At 54.3% G+C, this 24,288-nt stretch overlaps 1 protein-coding gene across 3 annotated transcripts in view; it reads left to right on the top strand.

Annotated features, from left to right (window-relative positions):
* APBA1 (amyloid beta precursor protein binding family A member 1) overlaps window positions 1-19,627 on the top strand; it is a 196,024-nt gene extending 176,397 nt beyond the window's left edge. For all 3 annotated transcript variants that reach the window (XM_036021734.1, XM_036021735.1, XM_028529944.2), the window contains 6 exons: window positions 349-534; window positions 3,395-3,574; window positions 5,792-6,004; window positions 12,337-12,456; window positions 14,650-14,790; window positions 15,900-19,627. In XM_036021734.1, coding sequence (XP_035877627.1) covers window positions 349-534; window positions 3,395-3,574; window positions 5,792-6,004; window positions 12,337-12,456; window positions 14,650-14,790; window positions 15,900-15,971 — 912 coding nt within the window. In that variant the 3' untranslated portion in view covers window positions 15,972-19,627. The remainder of the gene's footprint in view (window positions 1-348; window positions 535-3,394; window positions 3,575-5,791; window positions 6,005-12,336; window positions 12,457-14,649; window positions 14,791-15,899) is intronic.
* The last annotated feature ends 4,661 nt before the right edge of the window (window positions 19,628-24,288 follow it).

Raw genomic sequence — 24,288 nt, 5'->3', positions numbered from 1 at the left:
AAAATTTTGTTTAAAATTGTACATACCTACACACACGAAAACAAAATGCAGCCATCAGATGCAGATTTTGGTGTCTTTTTTTTTTTTTTTTACCTTCCCCACCAGAGATTCTACTGGTTGTAAAATTATGGAAATTTCTCTTCACCTGCCACAGACTTCCTGGGTTATTATTAGCCCAGGGAATTTCCCCCAGGCCTGGGAGGGTGCACATAAGTCTGCCAGCAGGGTCCTTGCAGGGAGCCCAGAAGCCCCCTGCACGTGGACCACACTTGACAGCTGGGTTCGGGGTGGCAGACTTTCCCACGGGTCACTGGATGCTGCCCTGGACTGACCACACTCTCCCTGCAGGAGACGATGATGGACCACCCTCTGAGGACCATTTCCTACATCGCAGACATCGGGAACATTGTCGTGCTGATGGCCCGCAGGCGCATGCCACGTTCCAACTCCCAGGAGAATGTGGAAGCCTCCCACCCGTCCCAGGATGGAAAAAGGCAGTACAAGATGATCTGCCACGTCTTCGAGTCTGAGGACGTAAGGGTGGCTTCCCCCATTTCCCTCCAGGGACTCGGGCTGCCCCTGTGTGGCCGATTCTCTCCTTATTTCTCAGGGGAACTGAGTCCTATGTGCAAACAAATATTTATTGAGCACTTACTATGTGTTACTCAGCCTTATATCCCTGTTCGAGTGCTAGGGATATAAGGCTGCATAACACAGACAAGGTATTCATGAGTGTTGTGGGGAGACAAACAGATAAGTATACTTAATATAAAATTAAGTAATGGGAAGGGTTTTTAATTTAAAAAAATTTTTTAAAGATTTTATTTATTTCTAGAAAGAAGGGAAGGGAGAAAGAAAGACAGGAAGTGAAACATTGATGTGCAAGAGAGACAGCGATCGGTTGCCTCTCACGTGTCCCCAAGGGGGGACCTGGCCCACAACCCAGGCATGTGCCCTGACTGGGAATGGAACCTGCGACCTTTTGGTTCACAGGCCAGCACTCAGTCCACTGAGCCACACCAGCCAGGGCAGGTAATGGGAAGGTTAATGAAGAAAAACTAAAACCAGGTCAGAATAGAAGACCAGAGGCTGTTTCAGGTAGGATGATCCAGAAAGTTCTCCCTGAGGAGGCGAGATTCGAGCAGAGATCTGAATAAACTGAGAGCGGGAGAGAGCAAGTACAAAGCCCTGAGGCAGGGGCCTGCTGGTATGGCTGGAAGAATGGCGAGGCCACACTGCCAGAAAGCTTAACGTGTGAGAAGAGTGGAAAGAGTTCAATCAAACCCATGGGGGCCTGAGCAGGCCTCACCTGGGCACTGGAGCATTTGGGAATAAAGTTCTGGGTGGTTCAGGACTGCCCTGGGGGCTACAAGAACATTAGGATCCCTGCCTCTCCACACCTTCCCACCTGTCCTGAGAAAACCAGCTGCTCAGAAAGCCAGTGACTCCTCCCCTCCATCTCTCCAGGTAATGACATAACAGAGAAACTTAGCTTATAGCAGCAGTGGGCCCATTCTTCCATTCAGTCTTCTTCCCAGTTGTGACCGGAAGTGCTGGCGAGGCCACCAGCTGCAAGCTGTCTGAGCCCCCGAGTGGCTCCCGACACCTGGCAGGCCAAGGAAGCCCCCTCCCAGGCTGGGGCCCCAGCCCATGGGGGTTTGGAACTGCAGAGACCGTCTGCTGGGCCATGCCAGTGCCACCGATTGACTGTGCTGGGTTTTTCCCTCCTGCCGCAGTAAAACAAGTTCTTTCTCATACCGAGCAAAGAACCCTTACTACTTAAAGAAAATTGCCTGCGGTAACCTTGGCTCCTTAAAAGAGGCCATTTTTCCTCCATGAAAGTGTTCCTCTAGCTGCAGTAAATTGCCTCCCTTCAACAAGCTGGGAGTCAGAAGCAAGCTGCCTTTCTCCAGAGAGCCAGAGCCGTCTTGGCTGCGGCCACACAGAGGAGGAGACGCCTTCCGCACTGTCCCTTCCCGGTCTGGTTCCCTAGAAAGCAGCCCCAGGGGCGGGGTCGCAGAGAATTCCTGGAGCATGCAGCATACCTCCCCGCCATTCTCCCTGCTGTTCCTGTAAAACTGAGACCAAACTTCCACGCTGGGAAAAAATGAGTTTTGGAAGGTTCTCAGAAAGTTCTGAAAGAGTCAGACTTAGAGCCTTAAGCCACATGTGTCCTGTGGGCCAATGAAAAGGTGGGGTCAGCTCTGTGCACTGGCCTGAGGCTCCCTTGATGCACTTATGTATGAGGGTCCCTCTGCCCCTTTTCTCTGGCTCAGAGCCCCAAGGAGAAGTTTCCTTGCCTTGGGCTTCCTGTCAGGGAAGAGAATGAAAGTAAAGAATGGAGAGCAAGAGTTAGGACGAGCGTGGACCTGGGAAGCTTACCCTTGGCTTTTTAAGCAGAGGACAAAAGAAAGGCACTGGCTCCAGACCTGGCAGAGTTCAGTGTGAATCCTGCCTCCACGCACCAGCTGTGTGGCTGCCGAGCTTCTGCAGGCTGCCGTGCGGCTGTGACAGGTCACCAGGAGCCTGCAGGTGTGCCTCGTTGCACCCACACGTGGTAGCCAGCCAGTCTGCTGGTCGTGTTCCCGGGTGTGTATTGTTCAGTTGTCTGTTCACACGTGCCCCTGATGCCTGCAGTGATGCCCCGCCACCTTCCAGTTCCACAGCGGGGGTGCAGGCTGGCAGCCCTTGGTGGGACTCATGGTCCCTGAAGTCACCAGACTCTCAGAGTGAGAGAAGCTAAGCATTTCATTTCCCATGGCCAGAAAGTACTACTATCGTGTTAATAATAGTACTAGACTTCTAAAGTCATTTGTGTTTTTATATAAATTCGAGTTGAGTCCTGAACTCAGATAATCAGACACAGGGGTTACATGTACATGGACACCCCGTGGGATGTTTGGAAATTATGCAGGATGTCAAGTGACTTAGCGAAGTGTAGGACGGTCCTTTGCATGGTTTTAAGTCCAGCATCTCTGCCTCTTTTTCTCTCAATTGCCAGTAGCTCCTTTGTGTTTAGTCATAATCAAAAATTTCCCCACTGTCTGGCCAGTGTGGTTCAGTTGGCTGGAGCATCAGCCCATGCACCAAAAGGTCACAGGTTCGATTGCCAGTCAGGGCACATGCCTGGTTTGCAGCTTCAGTCCACAGTTGGGGTGCATGTGGGAGGCAACCAGTTGATGTTCTCTCTCTCTCTCCCCCTTCCTCTCTTTCTCTCTGGAATCAGTAAATGGCCCCACTAATTTCAAAAATGATCTCTGGCAAGCATTAGTGCCCCATGTAGACCCACTGACCCAGTTGAGGCCTTAGACTTCATAGTCCTGATGGGACACACGCTGCCCACCAACAGGGCTGCCCTACTGACCCTCCTCTTCCCTCTCTGCCTGCCATCTAGGCCCAGCTGATCGCACAGTCCATAGGGCAGGCATTTAGCGTGGCATACCAGGAATTCCTCAGGGCCAACGGGATTAACCCTGAAGATCTCAGCCAGAAGGAGTATAGTGACCTGCTCAACACCCAGGACATGTACAATGATGACCTGATCCACTTCTCCAAGTCAGAAAACTGCAAAGATGTAGGTACCTTCTGAAGCCGTTCCAAGCTAGGCCAGTGGGTAGGAGCTCCAAGGAGCCCGGGGACAGGGAAGCTAAAGAGTGTGGTATCAACAGGACATTCCTAAGGGCTCAGGTCCATCTGTGGCTCCCTTGCATGAGGCTCTGTGATTAAATGTTGCAGCAGAGGGCCATCGCTAGTGAAGCAGAGCATCCTCTGCCTCCAGCACTCCTGAGCTAAGTGTGGGGTGGGTTCCAGAGGCAGGCAGGACCTGCACTCTGCCCTTGCCAAGCCCACAGTCTAGGAAGGGGCATGGAAAACGTGAAGTGGTGGTGCTGGTACAAGCATCAGTCAAAGACAACTGTGCTTGGCAGAATGGAGCAGGTCTGGAGTTTCTGACAGTGGATGCTGCATTCCTGCAGGGACAGCCCATTGCTTCAGAGACCCAGCCCTGCAGGAGTGTCTGGAGGACACGGAGCCATCTGAGCTGGTGTGCAGGTCTGGGTATTCTTTGGAACACGTAGGTGCATGCAGAGGGCTGGGCCAAAGTACCAGAAGTGTAAAGGTTGGAAAAGCTCAGGGACGGTCTGGGGAGCCAAGAATGAGGCGGGTGGTGCACGTAAGAAGGACAAGGGGAGGGTGGTGTGGGATTCAGCTCATAACTGGAGGGCTTGGAAGTCCAGCTGAAGAGCTGGACTTGATCCCATAGGTAAAAAGTTACCTTTATGGGACAATGATCTTTCAGTCCACTAACGTATGTTGGGTGTCCTGCATTCCCTAGAAGCAGAACCTGAGATGGGGCTTCATGTTCACGGGACTTTGGGGGAGAGTGTACTCTGGAAAAAAAGTGTGGGCACCACGGCAGTGGGGATTCAGAGGAGGAACAAGGCCTCACTGCAGATGAGCTTCATTCTGACCCACAGGGAAGCTCTGGGTGACAAACCCCCCAGGGCCAGGGGTGCCAGCAGGCCTCTGTACCCTGTGCCCATCAGCCGTGGATGCCAGGGTTGGACGGGGTTGTGTCAGTGTGCTTGGGGCACCATAACAAGAACTGCAGACCAGACGCCTTTGATGACAGAAACTTACCCTCTCCCAGTTCTCGGGCTGGAAGTCTGAGATCAAGAATTCAGCAGGGTTGCTTCCTTCTGATGGCTAAGAGGAAGGATCTGTTCCAGTTTTTCTCCTTGGCTCGTAGATGGGTGTTTTCTGGAGTCTTCGTGTTGTCTCCCCTCTATGCATGTCCCCCCGTCCAAATTTCCCCTTCTTCTAGGGATGTCAGTCATATGGGTCAGAACCCACCCTAATGACCCCACGTTAACTTGATTTCCTCTGTAAAGACCCTATATACAAATAAGGTCACGTTCTGAGGTGGTGGGTGTTAGGACACGATGCAGCCCGTATGGGGCGGGGCGGGGGGTCTCCCATGTAGCCAGGGGCAGCTCTCCCGAGAAGGGCCCCACTGTGAGCGTCAGCAGTGGGAGAAGTGGGACCCAGCCTGTGAAGAAGGCCGTGTCAGGCCCCGACAGCCACCACGACAGTGTCTGTTTGAGCATGCGTGTCTCTGTGAATAGCAATAAATAACTGTGCACACACACTCTGTTGGATGCTTCTAGGATGTGTCCTACCCCTTCGTGGTACCTCTGCAACCCTCACTAGACAGCAGATACGCAAAACCAACTCCCGTCTTCTCTGCCCCGCCAAAGAAGGGGACAGAAATGACGCGTGTCTGGAGTATGGTCTTCCTGTTTGCACTTGCAGCCTTTTGGTGGTGATAACTTTAGCATCTTTTTGTTTTCTTTTTCTTCAGCTTTCCCCTTGCAGAGAAGTGTTTCTGTAAACCACTGCATATTTATTTATTTTTAACTCAAGAATCTTAAATGTTGGAGAGCACTGTGGAACAGGGAACCAGCAAAAGCTATTCCTGGGAACCATAACTCACCACCCAAGTTCCTGCCTACAGAGTTCTGCCCCCCCCCAGAGACTGTGGGGGGCGTGGGAAACCATGCCCTTCGTGGTTGTAGTGCCAGGTTAAGACTGCTCACGTGGAACAAGAACAACAAAAACCGGGTACAGGCCCTTGTTGAACTGCTCCCTGCACACCCTAGTGCCATGACTCGCGGCACTGGGGCCCTTGGGGAAACGCCGTCTCAGTCAAGGCAGGAGGGGGGTGGATGCTTCGATTCCCGTTGCCGCCCTGGTGCTGCTGACTGGGGCCATCTGGGTGTTCCTCTCCGTGCAGGTGTTCATAGAGAAGCAGAAGGGAGAAATCCTAGGCGTGGTGATCGTCGAGTCCGGCTGGGGCTCCATCTTGCCGACCGTGATCATAGCCAACATGATGCACGGAGGGCCTGCCGAGAAGTCGGGGAAGCTGAACATCGGGGACCAGATCATGTCCATCAACGGCACCAGCCTGGTGGGGCTGCCTCTGTCCACCTGCCAGAGCATTATCAAGGTACCGGAAGTGGGGGAGATTGCCTTTTGTCGCAGACCTGAAGTGCAGCTGCAGTGCAGGCGTGAACGCCGAGGGACGTGTCAGGCAGTGAGCAGGACACAGATACAGAAGGCACCGGCTTGTACTCCGGTGTTACCACCAAGTCACTATGTAGAGATTGTTCCCTGAAGTCATTGTTAGATCAGAGATGGGCTCTTGGCTCAGGTAACACCACTCTCTGACACTGCGCCCACCGACGGGTATCACTGGTCAGTCACAACACTCCCGCCCATTGAGACTGAACAGAATTGTTCCCGGCTCAGTAATCCAGACACTCCCCTGGGGCAGCAGTTCTCACCCCGGGGAGATCTGGAACCCCAGGGGTGTTTGGCAATGGCCAGAGGCTGTTTGGGTTGTCACAGCTAGAGAGGAGGGCACGGCACTGGCATCCAGCGGGTGGAGGCCGGGGGTGCTGCCAGATGTCCGCAGTGCCGGGTGGAGGTGGGGTGAGGGCGCCTCACTTTGAGATATGCAAGTTCAGGTGTGCGGCAGAGATGTCAGGAGAGAGGGAAGGTGGAGAACGAGGGTTTGCAGGGACTTGGCCCGGGTCTGGAAAGGTTTGGGGAAGAGGAACAGGGAGTGGGGACAGCCTGAGTGAGTATGGGGCAGGGGCTTGGATGGCAGTGGTGAGGCTGCATGCCAGTGACCATGACGCATATGCCAGACAGTGCCCGGCCCTCCACGGCATCCCCTCCCACCCTCCCCAAGACAGACAGCCCGTGAGGGTGAGGGCGGCGGCAAACACCCAGCTTACGGTTTACAGATGAGTCATCAGCTGCTGTGAGGGTGACTTGCCCTGGACACCACCACCCCTCCCCCCCCCCGCCTGACACACAGTCCAGAAGCCCCTCACCGCTCCTCCCTGCCTCTGCAGGAAAGAGGCAGAAGGGAGGAGGCTGTCTGAGGCATGTAAGGGCAGTGCACGCATCCCCTGCTGCCACACGGGGACTCAGCCTCTGTCCAACAGGTGGCACGTCAGGGTGGAAACAGAGCCCCTCAGAGTGCGGTCCGAACTGTCTGAGCAGCTTCTGAGCCACTTCCCACCAGGGAACGGGTTATTTGCATGAGTTGCTGACCTTTGAGGCCTGCAAGTGGAGTGTCTGTGAAATCAGGAAATTAAAAGTTCGTGTGGGCTGAAAGACGTGTCACTGGTGAAGATGGACAGTAAGAAAACCAGTGTCTCCGTAGCCGCCCTTGGCAGAGAAGCACTCAGTGGGCAGGCCCCTCTGGGACACGGCCGCCCTGCCTCAGTGCCCCATGCACCGCTCTGTCGAAGGAAAGAGTGTGGTTGGCCCAACCCTGGCCCCCCTGGCCAGGAGAATTTCACCGCTGATCTCAGCTTTCTAGCATTGCTTTTAAATTCTCTAGACAACACCCCCTTTCTGCCTGCACCTGAGCAGACGCTCACCCGGCTCACCCTGTCCTGTCCGCACCACCTCGGGCACTCACTGCAGGGAACATGCTGGGCCTCTCGCCGCTCCCTCTTAGCACCACTTACTTCAGAGAGTGCCGGTGCTCCTGGCCATGAGTTTGACAAGTGGCTCACATCCTGGCAAATCTGTGCTTCACACACTTTGTTTTGGGTCACCCAGGGATCTTGTCAAAATGCAGGTTCTGGTTCCTCAGGTCTGGGGTGGGATTCTGCATTCTCAACAAGCTCCCCCAGGATGACATCACCAGGCGCCGGGCTGTGCCTTGAGGAACACGCCGAGTGTTCCGTGTGTGGCCACTTCGATGCATGTTGACCTTTTTTCCCCAGTCACGGGGAATGGCATACATTTCTAGAACAGACTTATAGGTATTGAATCGTTTTAATTGCTTTCTGCCCTCACTCTTATTTTTCCTCTCATAATTCCTAAAGCATAACAATTGGGCGGCAAAGCGTGTCAGCAGCCTGCCTGTTAGTGGGCCCCACGGCCCTGCCCCCCTGATCTGTCTCTTAAACCAGAGCACCGGCGCCCCCTTCCTTCCACAGGAGCATCCTGGTTCTGCTCACCCGTTGCCATAGAGACAGTTCTGGCTTCTCTCCTCTCCCCTCTCCACTTCCCTACCCTTCCCCTCCCACCAGATTTCTTAATTCGCTGTACCATTCCACTGTTGTCATGGGGATGAAATGACCGTTGATTTAATTGGCACCTCTAACAAAATGGCAGCTCAGAAACCCAAGCAAATGGGACCCAGCTTGAGTCACTGATGAGGAACAGCAGAGCAAACGCGAGGTCTGGTGGTCCCAAACTGCCGCCGCACTGAGCCTCACCATGCAGTGCACGTCCCCGGCTAGAAACTCATTCCCCAGGGGACAAATCAGGCATCTGAAATCAGCTCATCAGCTCGCATGGAAGGAAGGAGCCCACCAGAGCAGAGTAAACGTTTAGGTAACGTTCAGAAAACAGAGTCGTTCTGCCGCTTCCCAGTGCGCTCTGTGAGGCCCGCCTGTGCCTCGCGGATGAACGTGAGCAATCCCAGTGGTTAGCAGGTGTGCGCGTGTAAAGCAGACGGCTTGTCTGAGAGCGAGCTTCTAACTTGTCCCTCTGTCTTCGGCATTCTCTGCTCTTACTTCCCACACATTCCTGGCCTCATGGTGTTTGACTGCGGGCCGGGGGTGGGGGGGAGAGAGGTGAAGGGATCGAGCCCTCTAGCTGTTCTGCCATGTGTCCGAAGCCCACCCCTGAGCTCCTGGGGGGTCCTGTTCCACCTGCTCCCACTGCCTAACACATTTCTTGGCACATACCAAGTAAGCCATAAATATTTGTTGATTAAGCGTTTGAGAAAGAGGAGGCACTCAAAGGAAAAAGAAATACGTGTATGAATGATGTCTGAGCAAACCCTTCCTGCCCTCCTATTTTTAACTTTAAAAATAGGTGTTTCTAAGTATAATGTGGTGTTGGCAAACACAGTTAGGAAAGGGGAAAAAGCGTGGAAAGGAGTGAAATTATAGAAATGAGAACTGGAAGAGATCATCGCAGGTGGCACCTTACATTTGCCGATGAGACTGCAGTGGAAGGGGGCAGAGTGTCTAAAGCCCCACGGACTGTGGGGCAGACTCCCCTCTTGAGCCCAGGTCTCCTGACACAGCAGAGTCCTCTGCACCAAGCCCTGCTGTTAGCAGCAAAATGCCAGAGCGTCGGTGTGGCCAATGGGCCTGCTGTCCACGGAAGACCAGGAAGAATCCCTCTCAGCTCATCTCTTGCTTCACTTTGAAATCGTTATCTCTTGAGCCAGAGAGGTCTCCCATAGATGTTACAGAAACCACGAGGAGAGGCTGGGGACTGCTGCCTGTGTGTGTGTACACCAAGTCACCATAACCCACATGACAGCGATGGGAGGCTCAGCCCCCACAGAAAACGGAGCAATTGAGAACACCGAGGAAACAGGCTGAGACGCTGGAGGTGGGGAGTTAAATGGAGTCCCTCAGAATGCACACATTGAAAGGACAAACTGGAATCAATCACACGCAGAGGGGGAGCCAGCAGCGGGAGCCTTGAGGAACCCCCTGCAGGGAGGAAAGCCAGCTGGAGAGGCAGCGCTCAAGGCTGGAGGAAGAGACCCAGGGCACCAGTCCAAGCTCCGAGCTCTGTTGCCCTCCCTGGCTTCTTGGTTGAGCGAGCCTGACCCATGAATGACACAATTTCTCCCGTTTTCTGTGTGGGGGATCGTGGTGTAGGAGAGAATGCCATGGGTTTGAATACAGGCAGACCTGGGAGTGATGTTGCTGTGGGTGAACTTGGGTGAGTTGCTTAGCATGTCTGAGCCTCACTTTCCTTTTTTATAAAACAGGCATCATTATAGCTGCCGGTTTGTCAAGGGTATTAAAGGACACAGCTCCTGTGACTCTCCAGGTCGGTGCCTGGCAAGAGGCAGTTCTCAGTGACAGGTGGTACAGCTGGTCTCAACACCAGAATGGGTTTTGAGGGGACAGTGACCTGAGGGGCACTCACACATGGAACAAACAGATGGCAGACCGGGCATTAGGACAAGCAGCTCTCCGGAGTCCTCACCCCACCCCAGCTTTGCTCGCCTGTTCTCACAGGGCACATGGGCCACAGGTGTCACTAGTAAGTGGACGTCATTAAGTCACCTGAGTGCAGGTGAGTTCACTGTTCTGAAGTGGTGGTCTGCCCCAGTTCTCAAAATTGAGAGTCACTGGGACTGTGTATCACATCACCGGGAAGACTTGTGGACAGACTGTTGGGTCCCGCCCCTGTAGCTTTTGAGTCAGTGGGTCTGGGTGGACCCCCGGCTCTGCATTTCTAACAAAAGTAGCCGGGTCTTGCTGCTGCTGGTGTGGGGTCTCCTCTGTGAGAACACCTGGTATACCCCTATTGTCCAGGCATGATAAAGCCAGCCAACCAGAAGCAAAAAGAGCCCCAATCCACCCCTCAATCTAAAGCATCTCTTCAGTCCTTAGAAACGAAGGTGCATGAGTCACTTCTGCCACTCTAAGTGGCAAGTGGCGTTCTTGCCACAATCCCGTTGATGTTGAAGTCATCACCTAACACTGGTTCCACCTGTCTACTAGGCAGGGCACTTGGGAGGAAGGCAGAGGCTGGAGCGGGGAAATGGTTATCCCAGTTCTGACCCCATGGGGCCTTGGACAAGTCAGGCTTTAGGCTTGTGTCTGTCCTCACCCGTAAAATGTGAAAGAGAAGTCCCGCCCCACCACAGAGAGAGGTCGTGCAGCCTGGGCGGGGAGGGACTGGTGGGAGCAGCAGCTGTGGGATCTGCAGAGTTCTGCTCACGGAGTAAGAGGCGATCCCCTTTCAGGCTGAAATGGAGGGTGCACACTGGGCCCGTTTTTAAATTGACCAGGGGACACTGTGGACTTGGGGGGAGTAGAGCCCGCCTTCTCCTGAGCACCTGCCACTGCTCCAGTGGATGGCGGGGGAGAGGCTGTGCCCCCACCCCATGGCGCCATCGTTTTGGGACAGCTCGTCCCCCTCCCCTCTGACCCTTTGGAGGATGTGGCCAACCTTGAGCCATCTCCCCACCAGCGGGCCTCACCAGGTGGGAGTCCTGTGTGGTGGGCGTTTGCAGCAGGAGTGCCGAGCTCGCCCGCCTCAGCTCCCACAGGGTCTGGGCCGGCAGAAGCCCTGCTGCCTGTTGACCTCAGGGCTGGAAACCTCCACCTTCTCCTCTGTACGCCCTGACTTGAAATGGGTTGGTTGGGAAGCACCTGCTGCAGACCCCTCAGTCTGGACTGCCCAGTACGCAGGCGTCCCGTGGGTCAGAGCTGGGGGTCCAAGGCAGACCTGGGCAGTGGACGTTGGTTCCAGGGCTGGATTACCTTCCTTTCAGGGTAAGGCTCACAAGTCAGTGGTCAGACCTGTAGGAGCAAAACCTTCCCCTGCCTGAGGTGGTTTTCACGGGGTGTTCCTGAGCAGACCGGGCTGTGGTCACAGCCCTGTGTGCTCAGGGGACAGGAGGATGGCCTGAGCTCAGCATAGACTAGAGCGGGGTGCAGGAAGCTCCCGGAACAGGCTCTGAAACCCGCCCAAGTCCCCTTTTTTTCTATAAAGGCCACCTTTCCCTCTGCACTCGATTCTTAGAGGGAGAGGCACAGGAGCAAGGATCATGAAACGGCAGACCTGAAGACAGTCTCCAAGTCTTATTCCTCCCTCCCTCCTACCCTTCCCTCCTTCCCTCCCCAGCAGCACCCTAATCATTCTCCAAGGAGGCCTCCATGGAGGGGACTCCCGCCTGCTCCCCGCTTTTCCCCAGGTGCTCCTGGGAATGTTGATATAGTCTCTAACGGGCAGAGAGGGTGGGGGTGCAGGAGCGTTAGAGGTGGAGAGACAACGCCCTGCCCGGGTGAGTTGGGCGGGTTGCTGTGAATTACTTGTTCTTTGTTGGGAGAGGAGGAATTGCTAGCATTTGCCCTTCAGAGAAAAAGTCCATTTCCCACTTGTCTCCTGACCAGGGAGATGCGGTGCAGCCTTCATCTTTCAGGCCGTGAAGCACGTGCAGCCGTTTTCTCCTTGACGGCCCAGAGGGCCACTTTCTTCGGGTCCCTTGGCCGCAGCCCGGTCCCCCCCCCCCCCCCCCCCCCCCCCCCCCCCCCGCCAACGAAGGCCTCGCCCCCGGACGGACGTGGGCGGGGCGAAAGGGCTCCCTGTGAAAGCGGGGGTTTCTCCCCTGTAGCTGACACCGTCTGGCGGTGGGTGGGTGGGTGGCGGACACTTCACCGAATGACGCGAGTCTTACAGGGGCTGCTTTGGCCTTCGGTGCTGTGTGCTCTGATCTTGCCTGTCTGCCTGGGTGGTCACCGTACCCACTGCGCTCCGCTCCCTTCTCAGGGCTTGAAGAACCAGGCCCGCGTGAAGCTGAACATCGTGAGGTGCCCTCCGGTGACCACCGTGCTGATCAGGCGGCCAGACCTTCGCTACCAGCTGGGTTTCAGCGTCCAGAACGGAATCGTAAGTACCACTGCGCACCCTTCTCCAAAGTCAGACCAAAATGGGCCACAGTATTCCACATTTTATTTTTAATTTTTAAGGCTGCTCAGTTCCCTGAAAGAATCCAGCAAGGAAGGGTATGAATAGGTGAAGGCGGCCTCGGCTTTGTCTTTGGACAGAAAAGCCTGTGCCTTCCCGCGAGTGAAGAGAGATGCCCTTCTCAGAGCCCTGGCCCTGGAGCCCGGGTCTCCATGACTGTGCAGGGCGGCCCTCCCAGCCGCTCACTTGAGGTAGCCTGGGGTGCCAGCAAGGACTTCCCTCACCTCTGGCCTTGGGGGACTGCCACCTTGTCACCACGCTGGGCTGTACCCTCGAGCCCCTGCAAAGCCGCTGCTGCTCCCCAAAGTGGGGTGAGGAGCACTGGGGGCTTCCCAGTTCCCCAGGGAGTCCTGCTCACAGCCAGGCTGAGAACCCTGCGCGTGCTAGTATGCATGACCGGGCTGTGCTCTGCCTGTTCAACCTCAGCTGGCATTTTGGGGATGCAGAGTACGTTTATCACTTGGATGTCAGCCTTGAAAATAATGCTTCCTTTCTTCATCATGGTAAAATATACACATTAAATTGACCATGTAAACTATTTTTTAAGCATGCAATTCAGTGACATCAAGTACATTCACAGAGTGGTGAGCATAACCATTATCTCTTTCCAGAACTTTTTCTTCATCCCAAACAGAAATTCCAATGCTTAATACCACTTCCTTTTCACCCACGCTTGCCTTTCTGGATTCATAGCCATTCTGGGCTTGGGTGGCAAATCTGTCCTCTGTAACCTCTCTCTTATTTTTTTTTTTATTTGATTTTAGAGAGAGGGTGAGGGAGAAAGAGAGAGAGGCACAGACTTGTAAACCACAACCTTGGTGGATCGGGACAATGCTCTAACCGACTAGCCTACCCAGCCAGGGCCTGTAACTTCTTGACTTCACAGATTTCAGTGTGCTTTCTTTGCATTCATGTTTCCAGATAGAAAAATTCTTTTTTGCTCCTTAAATTTCAAGTAACAGTTGTAGGTAATCAAAATTTAATTCTAAGTATGTTTTAAGGTTTAGAAATACCCATTTGAAGTTTCCAGATGGAGTTGAAATATCCAGCCCACTGATCCGCTGTTTGTACCTACGTAGCATCGTTTGCTTTTTGGAGAGAAGCGAAGGTTACTCCATTGTTTCAGTCTGCCATCATGTTTCCATCTGTTTACAGTTCCTTATTTGCTTTGTTCCTATTTGAATAATATTAAAAGTTCAAGTAGGAACAAAGGGTTGTTACCTAGCAGATGTGGGTCCATGGGGCCCTCATTCTTATTTAAAGTGTGGGTAGCACCTAAGGGACCTTTTGACCCAGAGCACCTGGCCGGCTGACAGTTTCCATGCTGCACGGTGGCTCAGTGTCCACGCAGGCTTTGAAATAGAGGTACACAGTCTGCAGTTAGAGTCAACTCTGCACACCCAAAACATCCCTTTGGGAAAACTCCCACTGTCTTGTGTGTGAGGTGGGATGGCCCCCCGCCTCCTGTGCCACACGCAGAACCCTCCCAGCAAGGAAATGCGGGCTCCAATCCACCAGCCTGCAGCCTCTGCTACCCACAGGGACAAAACCCAGCCTCGCTGTCACTTCAGTGAGAAGGGAGTTTGATCAAGTGCCACTGAGCTGGGGAATCCAAAAGGGGCAGCTGCCTGCCAGCTAGCCACACTCTGGCACACAGAGCGGGGGTCCCAGCCCCACTTTGGCTCACGCGACTATGCCCCTAAATCATGGCTGCTGGCATTATATATCTGATGTGGGAGTCCAGTGGCAATTGTGGGAAATAAAACTCACTTGAGTTACAGGCCGACAGTTTGAAAACATTGGCAGCGCGGTGACAAGCCCAAACAGCTCTTGTTACCAAGCCCCCGCTGGGGTGAAAGGTAGTCAGAATTCAGTGTGCGTGCAGTCCAGCGGTGTGCTGCATCGCCTGTGCAGGGCGCATGAAGGGGGTGGCCACGTGGGTGGACAGAACTCTGTTTCTCGTGAAAAGAAACAAGGGGGTTTAAATGCCTGGAGCCTAGCCCTGGCAGCTTCTCAGGGAAGAGAATGCAAGAGGCGGGGGCTCCAGAGACACAGTCTTACGTCCCCACCCAGTTCCCTGCCCACGAGGGGTGACACGGCCTCTGACCCCGACAGATCTGCAGCCTCATGCGAGGCGGGATAGCGGAGAGGGGAGGCGTCCGCGTGGGACACCGGATCATCGAAATCAACGGGCAGAGCGTGGTCGCCACCCCGCACGAGAAGATTGTCCACATCCTCTCCAACGCCGTGGGGGAGGTAGGAATGGGGGTGGGGCCTGCGATCCTCCCGCCCCCTTGCCTCAGCCAGGCCCTGGCCAGGCCTCCCTAGACACTGCTCAACACCCAGCACAGCCCCTCTCAGGCCAGACTTTGGCTTCGGTGATGAGAGGTTGTCACAGAGCACCTCCATGAGATAAGATCGAGTCACCTTTAGGATGATTTGCTCACTTTATTTAAATATGGGAGTGGGCAAAAGTTGGTTTACAGCTTTGAGTATATGAAACACAGTTTACTCTTGTATTATTATGTATTATTGCACTCTTTATGTGTATTACAGCTGTAAACCTACTCTTGCCCACCCCTGTGTGTGTCAAGGGCACGGCATCATAAGTGAACATCTGTATGACTACAAAATGACCACCCTAGAAAGCCTAGGTACCATCCCTCACCATGTAGTCAGCCCCCTTCCTTTCTGGCAACCACCGCTCCCATGTGAGTTTGCTGTGGACCTTGAGCTAACATGCTAAGGCTCTGTAGGCTAAGAGACGTAAGCCAGAAGGAGAAAGAAATACACCGTTTCATCTCACTTCTATGTGAAATCAAAGCAAAAAAAAACTGAACTCCCCTCACTAGCCCTCAGAGTTGAGCAGCTTCTCTCCATGGCTGCCCAGTTCTCTCCATTTTTCCCCAGCTCACCTCACCAAATGTGCCTGGGAGATTTAAGTCTTAGGTTCCAGTCTCATCAGCAGAACAGGCCTCCAGAGGGCTGTCCCTGGCACGGCCTTGGCCCAGGTCCTGACTCCATGGCTCGTTTCTGAGCCCCCCATCCCCCTCCCCCGCCCCAGAAGAGTGGCAGGAGCAGTCGAACCCCATAGCCGTTTACTTCTGTTTTAAGAGTTCTCTCCTTTAAAAAAAAATAGATGAGAATAAAAGCACTTGGGAGAATAAACCTTACCTGGTTTTCATTGTTACTCTGTCACCCCTAACTCTTTAGAAAGCCTATGGCCTCTGCTCTTCCTGGAGGCCCCTCCCCTAATCAGGACCCTGCTGGGGGTGGGGCTTCACGGGCATCACCCCGCCCCTGGCCCCAGGCCCCAGGCCCCAGCCCCAGCCCCAGCCCCTGCTGACTTGTGCTCCTGCCCTCAGATCCACATGAAGACGATGCCGGCTGCCATGTACCGACTGCTGACGGCCCAGGAGCAGCCTGTTTACATCTGAGCCGTGCCCCCGAGGGCGCATGCATGGAGGACTCTCCTCACTCGTGGTTGTGTTTCTCGTTCTGCATCCGTGTGCCCAGAGACGTTTCCCTCTCACACCCATACTCTGTGTACCCGGGAAGGAAAGCATCTGTAAAGAGCTCTTTGCTCTCTCTCTCCAGTTTGCTTTTTTTTTTTTTTCCAATACCAGGGAAGTTTGGTATGCACTCCCTCGAAGATGGAGAGCAGCCAATCTCCACCTGGTCCGCACCCAGGACTGGACTGTCCTGATGGGCCCTCATGGGGCCTAAGGAGGGCTGTCACTGCCCAAAGGCACCTCCTCCCTTCCCAAGGGGCACAGACCTCTTAGAAGGAGCTCCAAGGGTCAGCAACGCAGCTGATTCAGCAGTGCCTACAGTTCAGTCGCTGGTCTCTGCTCTCCTCCAGTCAGTTTGTGGGAATCTGGCAGTAACAGGGGGCTAGCCGGTGTCTTTGAGGATAGGCCCTACCCACCCTTAACTTAGGACACCATTTGTTATTTCTGCCCACAATTTCTGAGCCAACCCAAGGCCTCTTCTATAGCTAGTTTTAATTTCAACATAATTGTATTTTCTAATAGGAGCCTCCTCGCCCCAGGACAGAAGGGGAACTGCCTTGGACAAGGAACTCTGTTTGTTGGCGATTCCTGGGACATCCCCTGCTTCTCCAGGTTGTCCCAAGGTTACGCACCGTTAGATGAGCGTGGGCAGCTGCCGTCTGCCTCCATCGGAGTCACACACCCATATGCACACACAGTTTCGTTTGCATATAGATCACCCTTCCCTCCTCACCACCACCCAGGAAGTACACAGAGCCCCTGGAGAGCCCACATTACCTCTCTGTGTGGACCCTGCCCTGGCTGGTGAGACCTGCAGGGGCTGGTCAGTTCCGTCCCAAGAGAGATGCCCCTTTTGTGGCTGAGGTCTGGCCCTGTTGGCACCACCTTGGCTCAAAGTGTTCTAGTGGTCTCCCCTCATGCCCCCCCACCACACACACACACACACACACACACACACACACACTCATACAGGGAGTCTGAGAGGGTTGGACTGCTCACCAGGAAGACAAGGACGCAGGTGCATTCGTGTTACATTTTCTTCTCTGCTCAGGGCCACTAGGCAGGATATGGTGTTGGAAAGGCCAGAAGAGTCCATAAACCACAAAACTTAGGGGACAGTAATGACCTCAAGCTATGCCTAAGAATCCCCAAATGTGTTCCAGAAACATCATCTTGCCTCGTGGGTCCAAGAATTTAATTGGTGTGGAGTATTACGTGTTTTTATCAGGTGCCTCGTGTTTCTGGGTTCTGTCTCGGCTCAGTACAAACATTTTAGCAAGTTATTCTGAGCCAGTTTTTACTTATTCTTTGGTCCAAAGAGCATTTTGTTTTCGTGGGGATGGGGTGTGGCTTGGTTTGGGTTTTGTTTTGTTTCGTTCATAACCTCAGCAGAGACAGGGAAAGAGAAACTAATATATTTTATAATATTAATATAGTCCCTGCTCTCTGCACTTGGGATATTTGTGTTGTGTTTGTGGAAACAGGAGTTTGGTGAGCACATGTCGGGTCGTGTGTACTCCCAGGTGGAGCGGAGGGGTTTCGGGGTGGGGGGAAGAAGAGCAAATACAGAGATCAGGGACAGGAGACGCGCACCAGAGAGCTGCGTGCAGCCCCCTCCCCGGGACCTCTGCACCTTCTGAGCTTTCTGCTCAGAGCCAGGGAACCCAGAGTCTCGGAGGCCTCAGTGCCGAACTCCCGGTGTGCGGTACAAGCAGCCCTGGGGGATGGTGGCTGCGCTGCCCGAATATCCTCTCAGGGAAGGGTCTCCTCTTCTGCGGGGGAGCCAGGCGGGCAGGCAGGAACCATGGCTCCAGGTTCTCCACTTACCAAACTGCGGAGTGTCCGATAATAACAGTTAAATACTAAAGAGTCATAGGTTCATCTTTCCTCTACCAAAGAGAGGGAGTGGCTAAGACACGATGGCAGTGTGACTGGTGGTATTTCAGGCCTCGGGAGCCTTGGGAAATCCTTGGAGGGCTCAAGCCTGTCTGTCCCCCGGGGTGACTGCCCAGCCAGGGGCCTGCCCCAGAGTGGCCGGGAGCGGGAACTCCACTAGCACATCCTTGTGTGGCCTCCCCAGTGAGCACAGTGCAGTGTCTTCACCCAAAGGAGTAGGAGCGAGGAGAGAATATGCTTCCTTTGCTACCGCACAGAAATCTTAGAAAGTTTGACAGGTGCTGGAAAAGCCAGTTTGATAGGCTCTTCTGGAGGACTAGCATCTTAGCCTAAGAGTAAGATTATGTACCCACCACATCCCTTCCTGTTACGATGCGTGGCTCCTTGCAGCCAGAGAGCACGTGTTTGTGGAGCTCAGCAGAGTCACGCAGCTGAAGTGTATTCCTTTCCCTCTGCTCCCACTGGAGGAAGTTAACCCAGCTTTGGTTAACCAAGGAGGCAGGCTCTTAAATGTTAGTACCTGATGTTCAAGGTCCTGCAGGGAGTGGTGGTCACTACCCCTTGACACCCCTACCTGTGTAGCTATACCTGTGTAGCTATACCTGTAAATATCTGAGTTTCCCATGCAGTGGGGCAGACAGTGTACAGAGTGTCCCAACGTGGCCTGGGCGAAAGCCACTCTTGCTGCTTGGTTAGGATATGCTGGTGACAGCTCTGGGAACAGATTCGCCTCTCCCTCCCGGTCTGACCAGGGCGCACCAGACCCCACCCCGCCTCCGCCTTCTCAGACGCGAGTATTTTAGGGAGCCACCATCAGCCTCAGGTTCCCAAGTATAAGGAACGCCCCAAAGGCCGATGCCTCCCCCCACCAGGGCGGGCTCCGAGGGTCCTGGGCCCACCCTGGGGCTGGACTCCGAGGCCCTACAGACGGCGCTGCTTTGAGAACATCATCCATCCACACCGGCCTCTGATGGTCCCAGAGTAACCTACTACCTCCCCCATCGCTCCTGTCAGCCCCATGCCCCATCTGCACGCTGATGAAACCCACCCACCAACCATTCTTGGGTCCCTCAACCGGGGGTGTGGCCATGACCAATGTTTACAACCAAGGCCACTTCCCCTTAGATGTGTTTACGCTCTCGCTCACAAGGCAGGTCACGCACAGGTGTGAGTGGGGCTGCTCCTGCCCTGGCGTGGCCGACTTGCGCACACACACACACACACACACACACACGTGCAACCCCGAATCTCCGCCCCCTCCACGCAGGCAGCGCCGAAGGACCGTGTGGGAAGGAAGTTTCTTGTACATAGCTCAGCCCCTGGAGTATGAACTTGTACTATTGTTCTGTAAAGAGGATGGAATAGAGCTTATTATAAAGCACTGGGAGACGTATAGTATTGTATTTGTAACAATATTGTTCTTTGTATACACAAAACTCAATGATCTCTATATATAAATATAAATAAGTGTATAAATAAAGTATATATACACGCGAGCCTGGAACGTGGCCGCCGCCGCACACCCACTGAATGTACTCCCCCTGACAGTCTGGTCCCGGGCCTGGCCCGCCCTGCCCTCCTCTGTAGCGTTTTGGGGGTTGTGATATGTAATGTGTTACCTTTATTTAACGGAACGCTAACGTCTAAGAGTTGCTGCAACAATAAACAAGAGCTTCACCTCTTGGCCCCGGCTGAGCGTCTGCCTGGGTGTTTCGGGGGCGGGATGGGACCCGGGTAGCCGCGGATCTGTCTCCTGCCCAGCGAGCCACCTCCTGCCCCTCCTGTCGCAGGGGTGTCCAACCTTCGGGCGTCTCTGGGCCACACATTAAATACACAAACACTAACAAAACTTGATGAGCCAAAGGGTTTTAAGTAAATTTATGATTTTGTGTCGGGCTGCATCCATAGCCATCCTGGGCCACGTGCGGGCTGCGGGCTGGGCACCCCTGGGAGCCTACACGATGCCCGGAGCCCAGGTGTGTTCTAACTGGGAGCATTCTGTGAAACCAACTCGGTTTTAAACACGGTAGAGAGACTGTCACCTGTCACCACTCTCTCCTCGGCCTCCTTAGAGCGCACTGCCTGGAAAAAGGGAACCCTCTGGATTTCTCAGTGAGAGACAGGAAGCAGGAGTTCATTACCTCCCCCAAGGAATCTGGGACAAGGGGGTGGCCTTGGCGAAACAGACAGTCAAAGGGAACTCCGCCTGGAGCCTACCTGAAGGCTCCAAGGACTTCCTGGAAGGCTCTCCTTGCAATCCCAGGTTTTGAAGCTTGCCCTCATGACCTCTCTGCTGCCAGGAGTGTGCTGGGGACACAACCCCAACCCAGAGTACCTAGTCCTGTTCCTAAAACAAAATGAACTTAATGCTTTTTCTCTATAAACACCATTAACCCATCTCCCCTGTAAAGCAGTCAGCCCTGAGGGTCTGGCAGTGGGGGCTGCTGCTGTCAAACTTCCCCAAGCTGGGAGACCCAGGAAAGGGTGGCAACTCTAGAATTAAGTCAGGAGTTTGTTAACGGAAACTCACAGGCTGAAGCGGAGTTGGCGGCAGCAGTGAGTCAGTGGGTTTCTGCACACAGAGGGGACAGAGGCCAGATCTGTGTACCAAGGGCACAAGCTAACCCCGGGGGCTTGCAGCCACTTGGCGAGGGCTGGTTAGGAGCCGTCTAATCCGAGGCAGTAAACGTGAGCCTTCCAAGCTATGCGGGAACATTCCTTTCAGGTGATACGGGTCCACCCCTCCCAGAGGGAACTGAAGGTCAGCTTGCATCATAAGATGGCAGTAGAATCATTTCTCCTAACTCCTCCCCTCCTGACTGGCTCTCAGAACCTCATGTGACCCCCCCCCTTCCACGATGGCCCCCGCACCTCTAAGGGGACAGAGCAACATGGATGTCACTTGTGATGTCAGTCCACACTGTAGACAAAGGCCACAACAGCAACATAAACATATGCAAAGGAAAAAGTAAACAATGATGACAGAACAAGGAGAGGTTGTTTCCACCGGGATTCCCAAGAGCCAAACCAATGGGAGAACAGCTCTCCAGAAGAGCTAAGCCGAGGTGCATACCCACACACCCAGCAGCGGGGAACCAGACACTGGAGCATGCGACTGAGCCCATTGCAGGAAGGGATAGGTGCAGAGTGCGTCACCTGAAAGCAAGAACCTAAAAATCAAGAGGCTAGGGGCAAACAAAAAGATGTTTAGTTGGAGCCTGTAGGGCAGTCTTCTCCTTCTGTTATAATGCCAGTAGGCTGACTTTGCTGGCCAGCTGCCACTGCAGGCTTCTGAAAAGGTGGGGCATGCCCACGGCTGACCTGGGGGACTGGGCACCCGAGCCCAGTGCAGGGCCGTTACAGGCCAGGATGCCGGGTTAACATTCATACTGGGTGCCTGTAAGTATTTCTCTGGCTGCTGGACTGCACAGACAGGCTGCAGAGGTTCAGCTTCCAGGAGGACAGGAGACGACCTAGGACAACAGCAGGTGCCTCACTCCAAGGCAAAAAACACCGAGCCCAGCCAGCTGGCACTCTCCTCATTAAAGCCCAACCAGTTTCGCCTTGTCCTGCCAGTACCCCAGGTGTGACTGCGTACGCCGCCCCCTTCCGCACCCGCAGAGCCAGGGCTTCCCCAGGTGCTCCCCATCTGTCGTCAGCACCACAGGCCCAAGGACTGAGTAAGCATTAAGATGAACTAAAGCTGGTTCCACCACCATCCTCCACCCAGCCAAGGAGCCTTTTCTGAACAACTGTTGTATCTGTTGTTTCAGCAAAGTCGTTTTTCCTTTCTGTTACCCTGCGGCTTGAGGGTTGTATGGAAATGGAACCTCCCCACCATGTCATGACCGGGCACCCGTGGTTGACGGTCTCGACCTCTGGAGTGAGATCCCGGACCTGTGCGACACGGGTGTCTGCTCCATGCTCAATTTTAGTGACCCTTTTGTAGTTGCCTGATTTGCCCGTCTGCAAGGAAAAGCCTGTGGCTGGGCAGCTGCAGCCACGCAGGTGAGAGCAGTTTTGAGCCTTTGCTAGTAGGCGAGGGGCCGAGGTAATCTGCTGCGAGGCTTTCACTGGGTCGTTGGCTTTACGCATAGGCCCAGGTGGGTGAAGCAGCTTTCTTGGTCGTAAACGGGAGCAAAGCTGGCAAACTTTTGCCAAAAAACCACTGCACTTACAGGCAAACCTGCACTCCCTGCAATATGGCATTCTACTTCTGCCCCTGCAAGTCCACGTTTCTGACGGGCCCCGGGGGCTACATCTGCATCTCGTGTTTGGCACCGAGGCTCTAACCTGGGCCAAGGCATCTGCTTCCAGATTACCCCGAGGGGAGAAGCGTCAGAACGGACAGGGACAGGACACAGTGAGATCCGCGCCGGGGGCCTGCCGGCCGCCTCAAATCTCCCCACAGCGTGGCCGCAGCTGCCAGGTCACAGGCTTTTCCTTGCAGACGGGCAAATCAGGCAACCACAGAAAGGTCACTAAAATTGAGCACGGAGCAGACACCCGTGTCGCACAGGTCCGGGATCTCACTCCAGAGGTCGAGACCGTCAACCACGGGTGCCCGGTCATGACACGGCGGGGAGGTTCCATTTCCACACAACCCTCAAGCCACAAGGTAACAGAAAGGAAAACATCTTTGCTGAAACAGCAGATACGAAGGTAGCTGCCCCCGCAGGGGTTTTCCTAAGAGACTTCATGATGGCGTAGGAATCAAGTTCCCTGGGAAGGGGCTGATCAGCGCCTGTCCGCTAGATCTCAACACAACGGGCTGGGTCGGGAAGGGACACATCCCCAGCCGCCGCCGCCCGCAGCACCAGGTGGGGCTGCGGAAGAGCCTGGAGGGAGCACGAGGCTCGTCTGCCGTGCTCTTTCCCAGGGAACCCCACTTGTTTGCCTCCCAGCGCAGCTTCGCAGCGGTTGCCGCTGCGGGGCCTCTGCATCTTTCCTCCTCCCAGGTTTCCAAAGCCGCAAGCTACAAGTCCCTGTTTGCTGTTTCATTCCTCAGCCTTCCTAGCTCAGTGAGTAGCCAAGAGGGAGGTAAATAAAAACATACATCCTCTTCCAACTGGAGCTCCCCTTCCAGTTTCCTACTGTCCACCTCAGCCTTTCAGAGGGGTGGGCTACCAGGCCCTGGAGCGGCCATCTCCACCCTCCCTTAGCACAGTGGGCCAGAGCCACCCAGCAAGCAGCGCCGGAGTCCAGGGGTGTCCTCCGGTGTCCTGCACTCACCTGGTGGGCATCTTACACTCCCGCAGCAGGCCACCAATCCCACTCAGAGGTCAACGGCCAGCTCCATATCTCCCTCTCAGAAGTTTCTTTCCCCTTTTCTAGTTCTCCAGTCATCTGGCTGGCTTCCCAGTTGTGAAAATATCCCAGGGCCAGCCAGAGACTCAAACCAGAGGCCGACCACCGTAGGGACAGAAGGCAAATCTTAGGGACCAAGAGGCTGGTGGATTTCCTTCCCCACAAAAGGGAAGGCATGCTGTATGGAGCCACGTGCTTGTTAAGCTCTGTGTAATCCAAGGCAGTAAACATAATGAGCCCATTCACGGAGGCCAGAACACTCCTTTCAGGTGATGCGGGCCCACCCCTCCTAGAGCGAACTGGCGGTCAGCTTGCTCTGTAAGACAGCGATGGTCCCAGCAACTATGGGTATCATTCCATACAACATCCGCTCAGAGCCCTAGGAGGCAGAGCTTGTACCTTGTGCCCCAGGGGACCCCCTCCTGCCTCTGCTTCCTCTCCCAGAAAACAGATCTCGCCACACAGAGATGTCTGCTGCCGAGTACAATGGAAAGAAAACACATCTCCCCGATGTAGGGAGAAATCCCAACTTGGAGACTAACAGCCAGTCTTCATAGCACCTCACAAGTGCTGGCTCTGTTCCCAGTGCTGCACACGGATTCACTCAGTGAACGCCCAAAGCAGCTCTTAAGAGGCAGATGCCACAATTATGCCCATTTTATAGATGAGGAACTGAGGCACAGAGTTCAAGGAGTTACATTTATTTTTCTAATTTTTCTAAGTGCCCTGTTCCATCACTGATGAACCCAGCATATGTTTTCATCTCTTGATTCTTACAGTGCTTTCTTTCCCATTCTTTTGCAAGCTTCAACATTCTATCCATTCAAAGCTGCCCACCCCCAGGAGAGACCAGAGTGGGCTTTGCTTTCCCACACTCTCTGGGCATTCCCTGTAGGCTGTGGGTGGGATGGATGGAGATTTCCCCTCTTCGGGAGTTGCCCCTGGAAAGGTCACAGGCCTCTCCTCGTCTGGGTCCTTCTGACAATCCAGTTTGCTGATGAGGGGCCGATGCAAACACATGGTGAGAGACCCCAGGCAC

The sequence above is a fragment of the Phyllostomus discolor genome, chromosome 3, assembly GCF_004126475.2.
Source record: "Phyllostomus discolor isolate MPI-MPIP mPhyDis1 chromosome 3, mPhyDis1.pri.v3, whole genome shotgun sequence".
Classification (NCBI taxonomy): Eukaryota; Metazoa; Chordata; class Mammalia; order Chiroptera; family Phyllostomidae; genus Phyllostomus; species Phyllostomus discolor.
This window is presented reverse-complemented; position numbering and strand designations above follow the sequence as displayed.